Raw genomic sequence first — 21,272 nt, forward strand, 5'->3', positions numbered from 1 at the left:
CAGTAGTTAAGATCCCATATCATCTCATGCCGTGGACCAAGTTCAATTCCCAGCACTCATATTGGACAGCTCACAACTGCCTGTAAATCCAACCTCCAGGGGTCTGATGCCTCTCACCTTGGCAACAGGCACCTAACTATCATGTGCAAACCAACACACATATGATTAAAAACAAAATACATCTTTTTTTTTAGTTTGAGGGAGTAAGGGGAAATTGAGACAACTCAGGGGTAAGGCACATAAAAGCACTTGCCACCATGCCACCCGACACTGTGAGTCTGACCCCTTGACCCTTCACGATAGAAAAAGAGAACCCCTGCTGTGACATATGCATATGGACATGTACACATACATGCCAAATAAATAAATATAAACAACCTCTCTCCCCCTCTCTCTCTCTCCTTCTCTCTCTCTCTCTCTGGGTGTGTGTGTGTGAGTGAGACATTTAGCAGTGCGTCAAGGTATGGGAAGCAGAGACACCATTTTGTTCTATTCTCCAAATAAAGCCTCGGTGGGGAGTAAATAAATGATTTTTAATTACAGAAAGCAAGCTGGTGGTGGTGGCGCACACCTCAGTCCCAGCACTTGGGAGGTAAAGTAGGCAGCCTAGTGTACAGAGTGAGCTCCAGGACAGCCAAGCCTACGCAGAGAAACCTTGCCTCAAACCACCTCCTCCCCCGAAAATTACCAAAAGCAAATATATACAAAATAAGCCATGTTCACAGCTTACTCACCCCTGCCCTACCCCACTCCTCCCTTTCTGCCTGCTCATATTGGGGGCTTCTCTATTCTTTGTCTTGAGAGCTGTGCTTTGCCCTTAGCCCTGAGGCCAGCCAGACTTCTCCACGTGGCAGTAATAAGGATTCTTTTGTATCTCTCATCTTGCTTAGGACAGCAAAATACCGTCAATATGGTCTGTCTGCTGGAGTCTACAGTAGACTTGTAAGGGGGCAGCAGATTCACTTTCTGTGCACTTCTGTTCAGTAATAAGGATAACCACTTGGAGATGCAGTGGTAAGTGACATTTAATAGAGTTACATCTCCAAGTCTGTGCCACTGGGGCTGGCTCCCTTCTTTACTAGCCATGGGGTCTAGGCAAATTGGAGATGATGTTAGTGGCTTTCCTTTATCATGGCTTAGTGTTGTCTATTTATTTAGTGTAGGAAGCCGTGGCTCACATGTAGAGGTTAGAGGACAGTATAAATATATGGGAATTGATCCTACACGTGGGTCCCAGGGGTCAGATTCAGGTTTCTAGGCTCGGCAGTGACCTTACTTACTGAGCCACCTCACCGACGCTTCTTTTTAAAAGTATTTTAGGGACCTAAAGGTTTAATTCAGTTGTAAGAGCACTTGTCCTGGAGGGGACATATAGGTTTGAGTCTCAGAATACACATGGCAGCTCACAACCATCTGTAACTCTAGTCCCAGGGGATCTGACCTCTTCTGACCTCTACAGGCTCCAGGTAAACACCTGGAGCATACACACATATGTGGGCAAAACATTCACACACATAAAACAGTAACAATTTTTCTAGCCTGGTCTACAGAGCGAGTTCCAGGACAGCCAAAGCTACACAGAGGAACACTGACTTGAAAGCACCTCCCACTCAAGAAAAGTGTATGGATTTTTGACAGACTTTTGTATGGAGGCTAGTGAGATGGCTCCGCCATTCAGAGCAGTCGCTGATCTGGGGTTGGTTCTCAGCACCAAAGCGCAGGTCCACAGCCACCTGTAACTCTAGTTCTAAGAAACCCATCCCCTTCTTCTGGCCTCCATGGGAAAAGGGCACATACTTGGTACACATGTGTACATGTAGGCTCTTGAAAGTACCATACTTACCCATAAGATAAAAACAAGTTTTTAAAATACACATATATGTCTGGCACGTTGGCACATGCCTTTAATCCCAGTACTTGGGAGGCAAATGCTTACCAGGCTGGTCTACATAGTGAGTTCCAGGGCTATAGAGAGAGGCAGTATCTCAAAACAAACAAAAAAAGACCACAGCACTTGTGTGTGTGTGTATTTGTGCCCATTTGTGTGGGTGTAGGTGTGTGCGCACACGTGCACCCATGTGTACAGAAGCCCAAAGAGGACAGAAGAGGTCAGCTCTCCTGGAGCCAAAGCAACAGTGCTTAGGGAGCCGCCTGCTGGGAGTGACAGTGGTCTATAGCATTCATCTGTTCATGCCAACTTTCCTTCACTCATTCCTCCGAGATTTGTTTTTCCCACTTCAGTGTTAGGAGAACTGATAAGCTGCCCACACTCCTGGCCCTCACAGAGACCACAGTCTTTTTTTTTTTTTTTTTAAAGATTTATTTATTTTATGTATACAAGTACACTATAGCTGTCTTCAGACCAGAAGAGGGCATCGGATCCCTTTATAGATGGCTGTGAGCCACCATGTGGTTGCTGGGAATTGAACTCAGGACCTCTGGAAGAACAGTCAGTGCTCTTAACCGCTGAGCCATCTCTCCAGGCCCTTTCCCCCCCCCCCCCCCAGAGCTAGGGACCGAACCCAGGGCCTTGGACTTGCTAAGCAAGCGCTCTACCACTGAGCTAAATCCCCAACGAGACCACAGTCTTAGTGGAGGCCTGGCAAAGCATGGCTTATTTTGCACCTACCCTGGACACTTCCTTGTGCCAGACACCACAGACCCTGATCTCACAGGACTCTCAAAGGAGTACTTTGAGACCTCACTGTCCAAGTGAGGTCCCCAAGTCCCTCAGGGAAAGCCATTTGCTCCAGGATCCATGTGGCCCTGTTCACCTGCCTCTAGCACTCTGGAATCAGCTCCACCTAGCCCCATCTAAGGAAGCTTCTCCGGCTGTGCTACTCAGAGTTCTCAGCACAGGGGCTGGAGAGATGGCTCAGTGGTTATAAGCACTGACTACTCTTCCAGAGGTCCTGAGTTCAATTCCCAGCAACCACATGGTGGCCCACAATCATCTGTAATAGGGATCCAATGCCTTCTTCTGATGTGTCTGAGGAGAGCAACAGTGTACTCATATACATATATTTTTTTTTCTTTTTTTCTTTTTTTTTTTTTTTCGGAGCTTTGGACTGAACCCAGGGCCTTGCGCTTGCTAGGCAAGCGCTCTACCACTGAGCTAAATCCCCAACCCCTATATTCTTTATATATATAAAGAATTCTCAGCACAATCTGGGAAATGTTTGCTGAGTCGTTCTGGAATTGGACCCTCAACCTTTAACTAGTCTGTCTGTTGGCTCTTGCTTCCTCAGCCACAATTCACATGTGGGTGTTTTCTCTTTTGTGGAGTAGGAGAGAAAGGTCTCACACTGTCACCCAGAGAGTTTTCGTACTTCCTGTGTAGCCTAAAGTAGCTCTGTGTTCTCAGTCCTTCTGCTTCAACCTCTCCCAAGTAATAGGACTACAACTGTACCCTCAGGTCCAACTCACACATAGGTGACATGGAAATGATGGTGCATAGACTGTGGTCCCAGTCCCAGGGAATGTTGAGACAAGATGATTGCTTAAGCCCCCTAGAACTCAAGACCATCCTGAGTAACACAGTAAGAGCTGTTTCAAGACATGGTTGGATGCATTTATGCCATAATATTTCTCCCAGTGTGTGTTTAAACAGAAAAGGTTGGATTCTGGGCTTCATCTAAAGAAGTCCTGTATCTGCCGGCGCAGTCCAGCCACTGTCTCTGCTGCCTCCTTCCCCTCCTTGCCCATATTTCACTGTCCCACTCCTGGGCTGTTCTAGCCGTCACTGTGCCCAGGTTCTATTTATCTTAGTCACAAAGGGAGGCATGGCAGTGGTCAGTACAACTCTGGAATGACTTTCCTTCCCTTTTGCTCCCTTTCCCCCTCATCTGTTGTTTCTAACGAGAATTGAATACATAAATACCATTGGTATATTCTACACAAACACTTAGCCTTCTTGTCCCTTTCTTCCTTCTTTCCGTCCCCCTCCTTCCTCCCCTTCCCTCCCTCTCTGTCTTGGTCCCTCCTTCCCTTCCTTTCTTTCTTGTTATTTTGAGAAAGTGTCACACTATGTAGTCCAAGCTAGCCTTGAACCTGAAATGCCTTAGAGTTCTGATCACAGTTTATAAGCTACTACACTTGACTCTAAGCATTTAACTTTGTATCCTTATGTATTTAACAACTGTCTTAGGGTTTCCCTTGTTGTGAAGAGACACCATGACCACAGCTACACTTGGAATGGACATTTAATTAGGGCTGGCCTACAGTTCTGAGTTCAGTCTGTTATCGTCGAGATGGAAAGCACGGCGGCGTCCAGGCAGGCACGGCACTGGAGGAGCCAAGAGCTCTACCTCTTGATCTGAAGGCAGCCAGGAGGAGACTGGACTTTTTTCCCTATTACTAGGGAAGTAGCTTGAGCATTTAAGACCTCAAAGCCCCGCCTCCACAGTGACACACTTCCTCCAATAAGGGCACACCACCTCATAGTGCTACTCCCTACGAACCAAGTATTCAGACACCTGAGTCTGTGGAGGCCAAACCTGTTCAAACCACCACAACAACCTACTTCCCCAATAAAACTTAAGAAATTATACATGTGGTAGAACACATGCACAGCATGTGCAAGACCCATTGTTTGATTCTAAGACAGAAGGAGAGGCCAGGGGAAGAGAAAATTATAGACGATAAGGCCTCTGCTAACTCATCTTTCCGGAGTCCTTTCTGTAAATGTTTTGACTGTGACTATTTATATTATTTTGTTTGCTTGAGACAGGGCTATATGTATCCAAGGCTAGCCCCAAACTTGCTCTTGATAAGATAACCTTTGTCTTGAGTGTTGAGATTATAGGTGTGCTCTACTGCGGTACTGGGAACAGAGCGGCATCCTCAGCCCGTTGTGTTTTCCCGACCCCACACAATAACAATGGAGCACCACTCGGCTCACCTTGCTTCCATTATAGTAAATCACCTCAAAGTTAATTCGTATCTATTAACGTCATTTTAAAACAATTCCCCCTTGGGATAAAGGCACCTGGGAGTGCCTGTAACCTAGTTCCAGGGGATCTAATACCCTCTGGCTACTAAGGCCACCTGCACACACGTGGTGTACATAAACAAATTCATGCAGGCACACATACATAGACATAAAGAATAAAGAAAGAAACTTGGTTGTTTTGTTATAAAAATTTTCCCTTGGGCTGGAGAGATAGCTCAGTAGGTAAATACCTGAGTTCAACCACCAGAACCTATGCCAGAAAAGCGGGCGGTGTGTGTGGTAATAATACTTGAACTGGGATGGTGGAGAAAGGCAGATCCTGGGGCCTCACTGGCCAGGCAACTAGGTGACACACCCCTAGCCAGTTTGAGGATCTCCAAGCCCTGCCTGCACAAAAAGGCCAGCAACTTCTGATGAATGCCACACAAGGTTGTCCTCTGACCTCCACATGTATGTCACACACAGGAAACATGCTACACACAAAAGAAAAAATAATGTTTTTGTTTGATTTTTAGAAAGTACCTGGTGTCATGCACATTGGCCTTGGACTCACAATATTTGAATATTTTGCTGAATGTGTCTGTGCGCCACAGAGGAGGGAGTTGTATGTTCTAGAACTGATGGGGTTACTGTTGGTTGAGAGCCACCAGGTGGGTGCTGGGAATCGGTCCCAGTCCTCTACAGAAGCTGTACTGCTCTTAATCACTCTCAGGGCAGCTCTCCAGCCTCCGTGACCTTTCTTTATTCACGCCCTACTGCTGTCTCTTCTGTGATGCTCTCCCCACACAGCACCTCTCAGACTTCATGTGATATACACACTACATATGGATGAAAATTTGACATTTTGACTTTCTGTTTCTCCCTTATGTCTAAAATAATTTTAAAAATTAAAGCAAGGGCTTGAGCTATGACTCGGGGTTAAAAGCACTAGCTCTCCTTCCCAAGGACCCAAGTTCAGTTCACATCATCCACACAGCAGCCCACAGCTCTGTCTGAAGCTTCAGTTCCAGGGATTCTAGCTCTTACAGGCACTGCCCACATGTGGTGCACAGCCATACAGGAGACAAAATATACATACAAATAAATCACATATATACTAAAATAAATCTTGTATTTATAGTTTGTGTGTGTGTGTGTGTGTGTGTGTGTGTGTGTGTGTGTGTGTGTGTGTGTAAATCTCGATGGGCATGGTGGCACACACCTTTAATCCTAACACTGGGGAGGCAGAGATAAGCACATCTCTGAGAGTTCAAGGCCAGCCTGGCCTACATAGCAAGTGCCAGGTTAGCCAGAACTAACATACCAAGACTCTGTCTCAAATAACAAAAATATGTATGTGTGTGTGTGTCTGTGTGTGTCTGTCTATGTCTCTATCTGTGTCTGTCTGCCTGTCTGGCTGTCTTGGCTGACTGGTTGTCTGCTCACTACTGAGTTCCCTCACTAATATAACTTGTGTTAGAAAGGTAGTCTGGGGTTGGGGATTTAGCTCAGCGGTAGAGCGCTTGCCTAGCACGCGCAAGGCCCTGGGTTCAGTCCCCAGCTCCGGAAAAAAAAAAAGAAAAAAGAAAAGAAAGGTAGTCTGGCTAGAGTTTTTTTTTTTCTTATAGTTTCCAAATATTCTGACTTGTGGATATGTGGCTTTTATAACCAAATAAATAAACATATTTAGGATCTAACAAGAAGAATACCTGCCATTTATTTCTTCTTTTGATCTTAACTCAAAGACACAGCTTTGTAGGAATGTTCTGAGCTGTTTTTCAGCTTTTCCGTTTGAAAGCGCACCTGTGTGCCCAAGGCACTTCTGCTCTACTGTTCTTTTTAGTAAACTGTGCTTGCGTCTCAGCCACGCCAACCCCAAACATTGCCCTGTCACTGAAAGCCCCAGGCTGGCCAACAGGAGGAATAGGAAAATGGCTGTGTGTGGTACACAGTCCCACTGTCTGCTGGTGAGACAGCTGAACTCCAGCCCTTCCAAGGAGGTTTCACACTAGGAAGCTGGTGCTTCTTTAAGCTCTCCTGACCTAGGGGCTGGGTGGGGGTGTGTACAGCTCAGTGTAGAGGACATGGTTAACATTAGACCCAATGCCTGTGTGAGTTCCTACAACAAAAAGGAAACTCCCCAGAAACCACAAAGGGCTTCTCCCTCTGTCCAGTGCTTCTGGCAGCCAACTGCTACTCTGAGTCCTCCTCCTTCCCCACACATACACCGTACCCATGGCCTTTCTTCTCTCTCTCTCTCTCTCTCTCTCTCTCTCTCTCTCTCTCTCTCTGCAGTTTTTGGGCTCTATTGGGGTGGTGTGTGTGTGTGTGTGTGTGTGTGTGTGTGTGTGTGTGTGTGTATAGCAGGTGGGGGTAGTGGGGGGTTGTACATGGCAAGTGTATTAGATAGCAGGTGTGTGTGTGGTATGTGTGTATGTGTGTAGATGGTGTGATGTGTGTGTGTGTGTGTGTGTGTGTGTGTGTGTATGTGTGTGTAGATGGCAGGGTGTTGAAATCTTAATGAGGGATCCTCCCACAGGATTGCTTGTATCCTGCCCACCTCAGAGGCTCCTGTGAGTAACTTTACCTTTGAACTTTCCTGTATTCAGCCCCTGATCCTTAGGATTTGGTGACAATCTTTGGCTGGCAGGAAGCTTTGATCCTTGGAGAGTTCAGAGGAAGTCCCATGATGTGTAGGATTGGAGAGAAGCACAGGAGGGTGGGTTGCTAAGATGGACCCGTTAATTAAGAAGAAGGCTCAGCTTAACACTTCCTTACCTAAAGAGAGATCCAGAGCCTGGTAACAGGAGCTCAGCACCCTCAAGGATGCCGTGTGTTTTGCACAAACATTACTGTTATTTATGGACATAACAGTGCCCAGGGGAAGTTCCTGCCCCACCCCGGGAAGAGCAGACTGCCTCAGAACCGCCCATTTAACGGGGCAAAGCTGCCTTTCTTTGCGTCTCTAGGAGGAAGAAGGCTCTCAGGCTCTCACTGCAGCTCAGTCGGCAGCGCCTTCCCAGCCCTGGGTTCGGTCCCCGCTTTGCTGAAAATGGACAAGGTGGCAGCACCTGTCACCTCAGCCTCTGGAAGAAGGCAAGAAAGAGTTCACAGTCATCCCTGGCTCCCTAAAGAGTTGGAAGCCAAGGACAGCAAGATAGCTCAGTGGGGAAAGGCACTTGCTGAGTGAGGACCGGAGTTCAATTCCTGGAACCCACATGGAATAAGAAAGCGGATTCCCATCCTTACACATGTGTGACTCATGGCACATGTGTGTTCACATACATATACACACGTGAAGTAAATAAATATAATTTTTATTTTAAATATAACATTTTTAATTACTTTTGCTTAGAAACTACTTTATCTCTAGTGGCTAGATGGTGAGGGGACTCGCTAATGGATCTCAAAGCCATTCCTTGGTGCCACCCAGTACCTGTCACAGTGATGCCCCTTTCACCAGCAGAGTGTCTCACCCTCCCACTGCCAAAGGCAGATGACTTCTTTTGATCCTGATAATCAGGCACACTGTTTTCCTCTCAGTCGAGACCTCACTATGTGGCCTGTGCCTCCCTCTCCTCTGGGCTTTGACTGCCAGAGGGGCCAGTTCATGGACCGTCCATCTCTTTAGTACCCGGCCTGGGTACCACGGAGGCCCTTCATAATGATTGCAGAGTGAGTGGTAACCATGAGCAGGAGCTGTGCAGTTGTCCTCTTTCTGGAATCACCTCATTTTCACTCTGCCAAAAAAGATGAAGACGGGTTAGCAGAGTGAGCGGGGCTGGTTAGGGCCGGATGCCTGCCTTATTCCTGCTGTGTCTAGCAGCTCCTTGAGAGAGTCCAGGGCAAGCCCTACCACATCTTAGTGAGCGTGGCTCTTGGGCTCAGGTCTTAATGGAACGACACTTGAAAAAGAAACAGACATGGCAAAACTAACTATGTAAAACCTGTGTTCCCAAGCAAAACCAAAACACAAGGCCCCCATTAAAAGGGAAGGGTGAGAGTAGAGACACAGCTCGGCGGTTGAGCACTTCCTGTGCTTGTAGAGGACCTGAGTTCAATTCCTAGCTCCCACATAGCAGCTCGTAACTGTGCATCAATCCAATACTAGGATGCACGCAATGCACAGGCACCCATGCAAGCAGAGCACTCGTCCACATAGAGTAAATGCAGCCTTAAAACATTTTTAAAGGGGCTGAGGATTTAGCTCAGTGGTAGGGCGCTTGCCTAGCAAGGGCAAGGCCCTGGGTTCCGTCCCCAGCTCCGAAAAAAAGAAAAAAGGAAAAAAAAGAAAAAGAAGAAGAAACATTTTTAAAAAGAGGGGCCAGGCAGTGGTGGCGCGCACCTTTAATCTCAGCACTTGGGAGGCAGAGGTAGGCAGATCTCTATGGGTTCCAGGCCAGCCTGGTCTAAAGAACAAGTTCAAGTTATGGAATAGGGAGGGCTACATGGAGAAACCGTGTCTCAAAAAATAAGAAAAAAAAAGGTGTGCGTGCATGCGTGTGTGTGCGTGCGTGTGTGTGTGTGTGTGTGTGTGTGTGTGTGTGTGTGTGTGTGATTAATCATAATAAGATGCAGTTTCCCCTCCCCCCCCCCAGAGTCCCGATTTACTTGTCCAGGTGCTTACTGATTGCACTGAGTTGCTTTGCTCTAAGGAGAAACTGACGTGTGTAATTGCGGGCTCTTTACAGCTCATCTTACTCTGCAGTGTCAATCTGAAACACAAATAGAAGAGTGTTCCACTCAAACACAGAATCATCAGAACCACAGTGTGGAGCCCCCATCTTGCACGTGCGTCTCCGTCATTGAAAACTGGAAAAACATGCAAAAGCGAGCACAACTGTGTTCTTCCTCACTCACCCCCCACCCCCACTCACCTACCCACCCACCCGCTTGCTGTCAGCTCCCCCTCCATCAGGCTGGCTGGGGCAGCAAGGACAGCAGGTTGTCCTGCTTCCTTCCTTGTCGGTGTCTTTGGTAAATGCTTGGCTGAGTAGGAGAGGCTGCTACAGAGAGTTCCCTGACCATCTATATCTGAGACAGCCATTGCTTTCTTGTGTGGTGGGCACGGGTTCCAGAAGGAGCTCCCAGGCTGTCAGTGCCTCCATTTGCTCAGTTGGAGTAACAGACACATTGACCTGCTTCTGGCTAGGATGATTCTCCCACTCACCGTCAGTCCATCAGAGACTAGTGTTAATGGCGTATAACCACCACAGCTAAAACTCACTCGTGAGAGACAGCGTGCATCTCCACTGCTCATGTCCCTGCTCCTTTGTTTCACTAGATGCCATTTATAAGCCATAAATCCAATACACATTATCAGTAATTTTAATATTTCAATAGTAGGTCATTAAAGGCTCTTGGCCAGGAGTGGCATGTGTGCCCGCACTCCATCATGAATAGAATGCAGATGTCAGTCACTTTGTGAAGTCCTGGCCACAGGAGAAGAAAGCAAGACATGGCCTTGACATCTGTAGTATTTGTGATCTAATGAGGAAAACATTTTTAATTGTATAATATCAATTCCCAACATAAATAAAAAACAAAATCACAACAAATATTTAAATTATAATTGTGATAGGGCTGCAAACAGAATTTGAGGATGAGTATTAAAGAGAAACCACATGGGAAGTGGTATCTTGGCAGTGTGTATAGAGTAAACAGGACATGAAGTAGCCTCGCAGTGTAAAGTGTGTTCAAAGATGGAGAACAGGGAAGGAGCTCTGCTTAGAGAAAAGATCCACAGAGACACAGTGCAGGCAGCTGGGGGAGGTCAGGTGTGCGGAGGAAGGGCCCAGGGCTTTTAGGGGAATCCTATTCCCTACATTGCCATTCCCCAGTGCCATGGTGACAAAGAACCACACAAGGTAAAGGGGTTCTAACTTGTCATAGCAAATTCAGGATGCCAAGCAGCACACTGGAGAGTCGCAGCCAGACCGTGTGTTTGTCACCCACCACTTCAGGTCATCTCTGTAGTTTACTGTAGTTTACTATACCCTCTGCTCTCTGCACTCGCTCTTGGAGCCTTAAATGTCTTCTGGTTTGTTTTGTTACTTGTTTTTTTTTTTTTTTTTTTTTTCCGGAGCTGGGGACCGAACCCAGGGCCTTGCGCTTCCTAGGTAAGCGCTCTACCACTGAGCTAAATCCCCAGCCCCTTGTTACTTGTTTTATTGTTGTTTGGTTTTTTGCTTTAAGACAGGGTCTCATAGTCCAGGCCGGCAATTGTAGGTGAGGCCATCTTTGAACTTCTAATCCTTCTGCTGCTACCTTCCAGGAGTAAGGATTAAAACCAGGTGCCACCATCCTGAGCCACATTCTGTTTATTCTCACATGGATGTGTCTACTCTTTCCTGCTTTCCTGTAATTCTTTCCAGGGCAGCATCTAGGTGTTGTATCCTTGACTGTTCGGAAACTTTCTATACAGACAAGGCTGGCCACAGATCTGCCAGCTTCTGTCTTCTGAGTCCTGGGATTTTTTTAAGACTTTTTTTTTTAAAGATTTATTTATTTATTCATTATGTATACAGTGTTCTGCTTGCAGGCCAAAAGAGGACACCAGATGTTATTACACATGGCTATGAGCCACCAAGTGGTTGCTGGGGATTGAACTCAGGACCTCTGAAGAACAGACATTCCTCTTAACTCTAAGCCATCTCTCCAGCCCGAGTGCTGGGATTAAAGTTCTGTGCCACTATGACCAGCGCCTTAACAAAAATCTTAACCTACACCAAACCTAGCTCTACCCCTCAGGAGGAGGAGGCATGGGGAGCCCATGTTTGAGGCCAGTCTGTCACAGAGGAACAAGAGGATAGTGAGCTGGAGCAGGGGTAAGGGCTGTTACCATCAAGTCTGTCACAGAGGAACAAGAGGATAGTGAGCTGGAGCAGTGGTAAAGGCTGTTACCATCAAGCCTTTGCCTCAGTTCTACCCTCAGAATCCACACTGCAGAGAGAGCTGACTCCCATATGTGAGCTTATACGTGCTCACAGAGGCCCTGAGGAAAATGCAAGCAGTCATTTGCTCTAGAAGCATCTATACCCACATAGTCTTGACTGCCATTTGCCCTGAGGCCTTTGTGATCCTTTGAAGAGGAGGGTCTAGGGTCTGGAAATAATGATGTGCAGCCTAAAAATCCATAGTGAGGTGTTGCGGGTAGAAACCACAAAGGAATCCTCCATGGGGCACAGCCAGCTCCCTCCCGGTTGCAAGGTCCCTGTGTTATTTTCCCAAGGAAGCCAGAGATTGCTTCCTAGTAGACATGTGGTCACAGCCCTGTCTCTCAATCCAGGTGCTGAGCGACGTCCTCAAGGATCTCTATCACCTGCTGAAGCACGTGGTACGTTTGGAACCTGATGACGTTGCCAAGATACAGGCCCAGCTGGCCCTGGAGGAGCTGGATGAGATCATGAGGAACTTCCTATTCCCACCCCAGAAGCTGGAGAAGAAGATCATGGTCCTGCCATAGACCTGGCTCACAGAACACGGAAGAAGGCAGGGGGAAGCCAAGTGGTCAGAGCAGTGGCCACACGCCTCCCAGCAGGTGTCCCCACCACCTCCTTGCTGCAGGCCTTAAGGTAGCCTTACGGTGCTGGTCACTTGGGAGTTCAGAGCTACCTTTCTAGAACATCCATTTGGTCACTCTTCATCTGGCCCAAAGCACGTGCATGAGAAGGGTGACTTCCACCTAATGAGTACACTCGTCATCGTCCTGAGCCATTAGAGATGTGTGTATAACTGTGGAGCATTTTCTTCCTTCCGGCTGGAGGGGCTGCCCCACCCCCAGGCCCCATCTTGCTACTCTTTCAGTGAGGTGATTTTGCCTGTGATGAGAAGCAGGTAAAGCTGTCATCTGGGTGTGCAGCTGAGTGGAGGGCTAAGCATTGCTTAAACATACAAACACAAAAGAATAAAGTTACCTTGGCGGGAATGATCAGCCAGTGTGAATCTTCCACTCCCCTGCCTCCTCTAAAGATGCTGCTTGTGCCTGCCATCCTAGTCGGGGGTGGTGCAGAGAAGGTGCGTCTGGAAGGCTCACTGGCCAATCTAAGCCAACAAGAGAGCCCCCCACCTTTCTCAAAAAAGGGGGGGGCGGCAGTGCCTTCTGGGAAAAAGCACCCAAAGTTGTCCTCTGGCCTACACACACACACACACACACACATGCACAGTGTGTGTGCAGCTTCACCCACATGGACACACAGGAAAAGGGAGAAACTGCTGCCTCAGATAAGCCACTCTGTTGCTTACACTTTTATAAGACTAATTTGGTGTTCACTGCTCCTCGGTGTCACAGAGATAAGTATGGTACTTTGTCACAGGACTCTATCTCCACTGTCTGGGGTGTCCTGACCTACAGGCAGCAGAACTCAGACTGACAGTGCAAGTGACTGTGGTGCTGACATTCAGGGCTCCTGCCTGGTCAGAGGATGCCAGATTACACAGCCTTCTCAGCTCAGCCTTCCTCATCCCCAGAAAGGTGTCAGTCACTGTTACAAGGCCGGATATCAAGCAAAGGATCAAGCAAGGCAGCTGTCTGTCGTGTCGTGGCGCACACCTTTGATCCCAGCACTCAGGAGGGAGAGGGTGGATTTCTGCCAAAACTACACAGAAAAACCCTGTCTCAAAAAAATTAGAACAAAGGTCCTTGAATGTTTTAAAAGAATATTTCTATTCAGCTAGGGTAGCAATATTAGTGTATATTTTTCAAATCAAGAATGTCTATAAAATCAGGGTTGGAGCTTAAGACGCGGTTTCCTAGCCTTTGGAATACATAGAACCGAAGGCTGGAGAGATGCTCACCGGTTAAGAGTGCGCACTGTTCTTGCGGAGGATGCCAGGTTGGTTCCCAGCGCGCACATGAAGAGCTCACAAGGGCCTATGAGTCCAGCTCTGGGGGACTGACATCTCTGGGTCTTGAGAACAGCAGCACTCACATGTCCATACCCACACACAGACATGTAATTAAAAATAATTGTTAAGTTATATATGTATTTGTAAAAGATACGGCCTGCTTCAGACATGCGGGTTGAGTCTGTTATGCAGTTGTCCACTGCATTTACATCAGTGCGCTCTAGTTTTGAGGATGTTCATTGATGACTTTGAAGATCTTCACCACCTAACCACATATGCTCCTCAGAGCCTTAGTCCCTTTATCTCTGTGTATAAATTGACTCTAAGTTTGAACTACTTACCAAAGCACTTAAAGTATTTGATTTTATTGATTTTGATGTGCTCAATTTGAGAGAGTAATTTTTTTTCTTCCTGACTTCATTATGAAATCCAAAGGGAACATTATTTAGTGTAACCCTTGTGGGCATGACCAGATTATTAAGGACTGTCAAATAACTCTTCTAAGTCAGGCATGGTAGTCAATGCTTATAACTCCAGCACTCACGAGGCAGAGACAGGAGGGTTCTAGTGAGTTCAGAGTCAGATGCAGGCTGCATAGTGAGTTCTAAGACAGCTTGGATCACAGTGTGGAATGCTATCTGAAAAAAGTGAACTCCTGGGGGCTGAAGGAAGCTGTCACTCAGCTGGTGTGATGCTTGCCTAACACACACACAGCACTGGATTCAATCCTCAGTACATCAAAAGTCAGACGCCATGCTGTAGACCTGTAATTCCAGCACTTTGGACATAAAGGCAAAAGGATCATAAGTTCAGAACCATCCTTAGCTCCATAGCTAACCTGAACAATAGAAGACACTGTCTCAGTTATAATTTTTATTATAAATTTATTCATGTGCATATTATGTTTCTGAATGAAAAGCTCGAAGGAAAGAAAGCAATGGGATAGGAAAAGCACAAACATAAAATTTTAAAGGTCCAGAATTCTGCCTGGACCTGGTGACACAGACCTGTAAGCCCAGCTACTGGGGAGTGGAGACAGGAGGGTGACGAGCTCAAGGCCTGCCTGGGCTGCAGTGAGTTCATGGAAACTCTGAAGGCCTGTCTGAAAAGAGAAACGGAGAGGGCAGGAGTATCCCTACCTCTGTTGGAGGCAGCAGCAGTGCCCAGCCTATATGAGGCCCTACACTCAGTCCCCAGCCCTGAAAACAAACAAATGGCAAAAGGGCCGTCCTCTTCTTCCCCTTTTAGTCCTTCCATCCCACATCTGTCACTGCCAACCCTGAGAGCCTGAGTTCAAATCCCAGGATCCACGTGATCAAAGGAAAGGCCTGATTCCCTCAGGTTGGCCTCTGACTTCCACACACACCATGGCAAGAGCACCCCTCCCCAGTAAATGAAGGTAATGAAACATTTTCTGTTAAAGTTGCAGGAAAAATGAGTCCATGAGGATGGTGAATGGCCCTGGTGAGAACTTCTGGGAATTGAGGTACAGCAGCCTAGCCCCAGGGAACTGTGAAAGTCTTCTGGGAGAGGAAGGGCCGACCACATAGCCATAGGAAGATCTCAGGGAAAGGGAAGAGCTGGCACAAAGCCCCAGAAAGAGAGGCTTGAGGAAAAGCTGGGGTCCAGACAGAGTAAGAGGAAAGCTGTCCTAGGGCGGGGGGTGCAGGCAGAGATTCATTAAACAAAGGAGGCAGCACAGACCGATTTCTGCCTGAAGCTGCTTCCTTCAGCTTGTTTCTGGAAAGTGCTGTGAAGCTAATGTGGTACGTGTGGTAAAATTGGGAATAAATATAACCATGCACAGTCCTTTTTCTATTTTCTCCTCAATCACAAGAAAGCAGCAGGCAGATCCCGCTCTATCTGCCCCACCCCCACCGCCACCCCCATCCTCACGAAGTTTGGCTTCAGTTTGCTCCTCCAACAACAGAAAGAGGAGGGCAAGTGTGTGCACCTGCCAGGGCCCTCCAGCCACCCTGTCCTGTCCCTTTACTTCAGAGTGAAGTGCTGCGGGATCAGCAGGGTGGCTCTGACAGGGGAAGTTGGTTAGTTTGCTGGAATAAGCTGGGAGGATGACCCACCTGGCTGACCTGTTAAAACCAGAGCTAGTTCTGTACTTCGCCACAGCCAGGGTTTCTGTGATGCTAGAGTAGAAATGGCAGCTGCGTCCTGAATAGGTGTTGAGTGCTAGCCACCTTTACCTCGCTGGGTGGCTGTCTTCCCTGAGCCCCGCAGTGGCCATGACCTCCAGGGCCTGGCTGTGTCCTGCTGCAGGCTTGTGCTGAGTCACATGCGAGCCTCACTGCAGTGTGCTGCAGCTCAGAGTTCATGCACCACTCTGCTTGGAGCTCAGTGTCCGCTTCGCTTGGGGGCTGGGAGTGAGTCTGGCTGCGTTCTGTGTCTGGACTGCAGCCTCTTTGCCAGCTCAGGCTGTGCTCTGCACACATACTACCAGGGAGAAGGGAAGCCAGGCCCTCAGACCCTAGGAGGGTCTTAGCATTCGAGGGTTATCCCTGGTCCCTCCCACAGCTCCTCTTAGTGACCCAGTAGCTCTGTGATCCCCAAAGCTTCCTTTCTGCCCTTCCCTGAGGTGACCATCTGTGGTCTCCAAAAACCACAGAGTCGAAATATCAGTTGCTTTGTTCCTTCAGTTTGGGCAGTGAGGTTGCAGGATCCCCGCTCTGGGGGACTTTTAGCTCCAGGCCTTGTCTGTCCTGGCCAACGTACCACTTAGTACCTTGGAAGATGCTCCATGAAATACCACAGATACTGCTAGATACTGCTGGAGCTGCTTCTCCACTAAAGTAAAAACCTTCACATTGGGAGTATAGCTCCCAGTAGAGGGCTTCCCTGGCATGAGGCCTAGGTTTAATGCCCAGTACACCACACACACACACACACACACACACACACACATTAGTAGAAGAGACTTGGAGAGGGAAGGAAAAAGAGAAAGAGAGATATCACGGTCATAAATTTGAAAAGTAAACTCGAGTGTTACACACCCAGACCCTGTGGTGGTTTGACAGAGAATGGTCCTCAGAGGTCATCTGTTGGAATACTTGATCTCCACTTGAACTGTTCAGAGGGGATCAGTAGATATGGCCTTGTTGGAGGAAGTGTGTTACTTGGGGCAGGCGCTAAGGTGGCGGGTGATGCCTAGCTGCTTCTGTGTGCACTCTGAGAGGGCATATGGTATGTGGATTATACATTTACTCTTGCCAGGCATGGTGGCACATGCCTTTAATCCCAGCACTCCACTGAAGCAGACAGATTTCTCTAAATTTGAGGCCATTCTGGCCTGTATAGTGAGCCCCAGGCTAGCCAAGGCTACATAGGAAGACTGTCCAAGAGGAGGAAGAAGAGGAGGAAGAGGACTTTAATGTACATGTAAGAGGAAACTCCACAGTCACACCTCCACTTACCCCAAGACTGCCACAGACAAATTGGTGTGTGGTTCCCGCAGCTCTGTCTCCATGTATGTATATGTGTGCAGGTGCACATGTGAAGACCAGAGACTGATATCAGGTGCCTTCCTTGATGGCCCCACCGTGTAGATTGAGCAGGGTCTCTGTTGAGCCCAGCGCTGGCCTGATAGGACTAGTCTAGCTAGCTGACCTTCTCTGCGTTTGTCCCCTCCTGTGCTCAGCTTCACCTGATGCTCACATGTGTACTGAGGAGCCACGGGCTGGCCATGGAGCAATAAAGGAAGACATCCAACATCAACCTCTGCCTCAAACACATATGTACATGCACACACTAATGTGTATATACCGTTCAATATACACACAAAGGTTCATATTCCATACATACATTGGTGGCTTTTATTCACTTTTTATGGAGTGCTTAGATAACAGTGCTAATACTGCCCCTCTGGGAGTCAAACTACAAGTATACAAACCAAGAAAAATGTAGCATGCTGGGCATGGTAGCATAAGCATATAAGCCCAGCAGTTGAGACATAGAGGCAGGAGGATTTCTGTGACTTAAGGGCCACCCAGTGTCAAAAAAGGAAAGGACTTAGCAAGTGTTCCTTTGCGAAGGTTGGTGAACCCTTTTGTGTCCCGTAAAGAGCCCTAGTTCTTGGAATTTATTTTTAATATGATGATGGATTTGTATGGGGAAGGTGAGGGAGAGAAGGTGGGGAAGAGAGTGGGAGAAAGAGAAAAGGTTGGGGGGAGGGGAGTGTGTGTGCATTTTACCTGCATGCGTGTATGTGCACCATAAGCATAGAGACCCTAGAACTGGAGTTACTGACAGTTATGAGCTGCCTGATTCGGGAACTAAGCCCAGGCCTTCTGCAAGAAAGATAGTGTTTTGTTTTGTTTTCTTTTCTTTTCTTTTTTTTTTTTCGGAGCTGGGAACTGAACCCAGGGCCTTGCGCTCGCTAGGCAAGCGCTCTACCGCTGAGCTAAATCCCCAACCCCGAAAGATAGTGTTCTTAACCACTGAGCCACCTGTCTAGCCCAAGACAATGGGTCATTTTTAATTGCTATCCCTTGCAAGATACTTAAACTATTCCATATCGTAGCTGTAAAAGAAGCCATTCCGTTAGAGAGGAAACTATGGTAGGTGAGCAGTTTTCTTTTGGAGAAGGGGAATAAGATCCAGAGAGGTGAGTGGGTTTTCTGACTATCGATTGTTTTTGGCTTTGTTGCTGTGCTTTGTGAAACAAAGTCTCACGTAGCCACGCTGTCTTCAAACTTGCTATGTAGCTGTGGCTGATCTTGAACAACTGTTCCTCCTGCCTCCACCTCCCAAGTGCTGGGATTACAGACGTTCACCACACACCCAGCTTCAAAGAGGCAAATTCTGCACACAGAAGACAGAAGAGCAAAGAACTGAGGGCAAAGGTGGGGGGAGCTAGAAAACCCTTCTCCTGGGGGCTGAGCAGCTGCAGAAAGCTGAAGTCGCAGGAGTTATTCAAGAGCAGGCAGCCTCAGTGCAGGGGGCCCTGGGAGCCTCCCTTCTGGGGACCTGGAAAACTCCTGGGCCTTTAAGTGGTTTATTCAGTGACATAATGCTTCATCTTCAGTGTGTACCTTAGGAGCTGAAGCCAGCTCAGAATAGTGCTTTGGGTGGGGCTTTTCTGGGGTGTAGCCCTAGTCATCACACGCATAGGTAGCCACCTGGTGCTGGAGAACAAAGCCATTCTGCGCTCGAGAGCCTCTAGCAAGAACTTCCCAGATATACACAATGCACAGACAGTTACTGGACCACACACCATTCTCAGAACTTCAAAACCTATAGCACAATATGAATCTTAAAGAAAGGCCAGCCTGAGCCAGATGTGTTAGTACAGGCCTGTAAGCCCCGCTCTTGAGAGGAAGAGGCAGGAGGATCAGGAATTTAGTCTTCTCTTGCTATATGAGTTCAAGGCCAGTGTAGGCTGCATGGGGCCCTGTAACAGAGCGAGAGAATGGCAGAGGGGTGAGCTGGAAAGTTAGGTTGTTTTTACCTGAAAAGAAAAATTATCAGTTAATGCTGATAGTCAAGGAACTGGGGTGAAATGATTTCCCCACCCTCACCCCCACCAAAAAGTCTTATTCAGAGATTTCCAAAACTAGAGCCCTTGAATCAGTCAAGTAGCTATTTCCCCCATGGCCAATTCCAGGTCCATGTAAATCATTCCCTCAGGAGCCTCTGGAGACCACCCTTCACCCGTCCTTTGGCTCAAGTAATCCCCCAGTGTACAGATGTCCTGTGGTGCAGTCCCTCAAAGTTACCAAAGGTTAGTTGAGTAGCCCCGATGCTCCCGGAAAAACTGGCTTCTTTCCCGACTGCTAGGAAAAAAGCAGGCAGCGCTCTGCCTACGGAAAAGTTGTTGGAGCCCTACTTTAGGTGGCCTAGAGACTGCCTTCCTGTCCTGTTCTAGTGCTTCTCTCTGGCCTTCCTGATCACCAGCCCAAATACACATCCTTTTTACTGTCTTCCTTCTGGCTCTGGACTCACTGTTTTTATATATTTTTAGGTTTTTAATTCAGTTAATATTTATGGCTGCTTCAGCTGCATGGACATCACACGCATACCGCAGTGCAGCAGACAGCATCCAGTCTCCTGGAACTGGGCTACAGACAGGCGCAGGTGCTGGGAATAAACCTAGGTCCTTTGGAAGGGCAGTGCTCTAGTTAGGATTTTACTGCTGTTAAGAGACACCATGACAAAGGCAACTCTTTCTTTTTTTTTTTTTTTTTTTTTTTTTTTTTTTTTTTTTTTTTTTTTTGTTCTTTTTTTCGGGACTGGGGACCGAACCCAGGGCCTTGCTCTTCCTAGGCAAGCGCTTTACCACTGAGCTAAATCCCCAACCCCCGACAAAGGCAACTCTTACAGAGGCCATTTATTTGGGGCTGGCTTACTGGTTCTGAGGTTCAGTCTACATCATCAAGGGAGGGGCTGAGAGCACTACATATTTATCTGAAGGCTGCTAGGATTAGACTGGTTTTTAGGCTGCTAGGATGAGGGTCTTAAAGCCCACACCCACAGTGACACACCTACTCCAACAAGGTCACACCTAACAGTGCCACTCCCTGGACCAAGCATCTTCAAACCTCCACAGGCCATGTGCACTCTTGAGGATCCACCTCTGCAGCCCTCACTGTTGGTCTCAGGTTGTTCACTTGCTTGTTTTGTCTCTCTTTAGGTCAGTCAGTTCAAAATGTGCCTTTCATTAAGGATGGTTGTGCCAGAGGACAAGGGGGCTGCATTGTTCTTCCGGGCTCTGGAGCACACAGCCAGGGTGGCTGGCTCTCACTTGCTTACTGGTGCACGAAATGCCCTTACAAATAACCTCAGCCAAGGAGAACTCTTGGGACGTGCACTCAACCCTGGGTGTATAATAGAGTCACTTGGGAAATGTAAAATATTCAAGCCCGGGGCCTACCCCAATGGCTTGGAGAAAATTGATCTGGAATGGGTTCCAGCCATTAGTGTTTTTAAAAAAGTCCCAGGGGCTTTAAAAAAATCTAATTTATGACAGACAGAAGGAGCCACTGCATTGGTGTGTGTGTGTGTGTGTGTGTGTGTGTGTGTGTGTGTGTGTACGCTCTCTCTTAGTCTCTCTAAGTCTGCTGCAAGAGGTCTGAATTTTGAGGAGTCCATTTACACACAGTCATGGGGATACCAATTGCCCTTAGTTCCTCTCCGGATGCTTTTGAATGGTTCAGTTTTAGACCTCCCCATGACAGTGATAAACACTGCACTGAAGCAAGTGCCAGCATCGTAAAAGTTAGAACTGATGAACCGAAGCTACAGCTTAGTGGTAGAGCCTTCACCCTGCATGTGTAAGGCCTTGGCTGGGTTCAATCCCTGGTATAGCAAAAACCACCACCAAGACACTTGAACATGGTGTTCCAGTAACATGAACCAAATGATCTGAGAGGCTGACTGCTCACAGGGGTTTGTAACATGAAGGTCTGGGGAAGTATGTGTGTGTCCACCTGGTGTCACAGGAAGTTATGTGTATGTATGTGTGGGGATGTACACACAGCCACTTGAA

At 47.6% G+C, this 21,272-nt stretch overlaps 1 protein-coding gene and 1 long non-coding RNA gene across 3 annotated transcripts in view; one reads left to right on the forward strand and one right to left on the reverse strand.

Annotated features, from left to right (window-relative positions):
- Tango6 (transport and golgi organization 6 homolog) overlaps nt 1–15,583 on the forward strand; it is a 187,440-nt gene extending 171,857 nt beyond the window's left edge. Inside the window, exon 18 of one of the 2 annotated variants that reach the window (NM_001427103.1) lies at nt 12,219–15,583. In NM_001427103.1, coding sequence (NP_001414032.1) covers nt 12,219–12,395 — 177 coding nt within the window. In that variant the 3' untranslated portion in view covers nt 12,396–15,583. The remainder of the gene's footprint in view (nt 1–12,218) is intronic. The other variant, XM_087594591.1, reaches the window with a different exon arrangement.
- LOC147999442 (uncharacterized) lies at nt 8,227–9,645 on the reverse strand. Its single transcript, XR_015644123.1, has 2 exons — nt 9,558–9,645; nt 8,227–8,670 (listed from the first exon to the last, which is right to left on the reverse strand). It is a non-coding gene; the product is annotated as an uncharacterized LOC147999442 (long non-coding RNA).
- Nucleotides 15,584–21,272: the final 5,689 nt, after the last annotated feature.

Source organism: Rattus norvegicus, chromosome 19, assembly GCF_021556685.1.
Source record: "Rattus norvegicus strain SHRSP/BbbUtx chromosome 19, alternate assembly SHRSP_T2T, whole genome shotgun sequence".
Classification (NCBI taxonomy): Eukaryota; Metazoa; Chordata; class Mammalia; order Rodentia; family Muridae; genus Rattus; species Rattus norvegicus.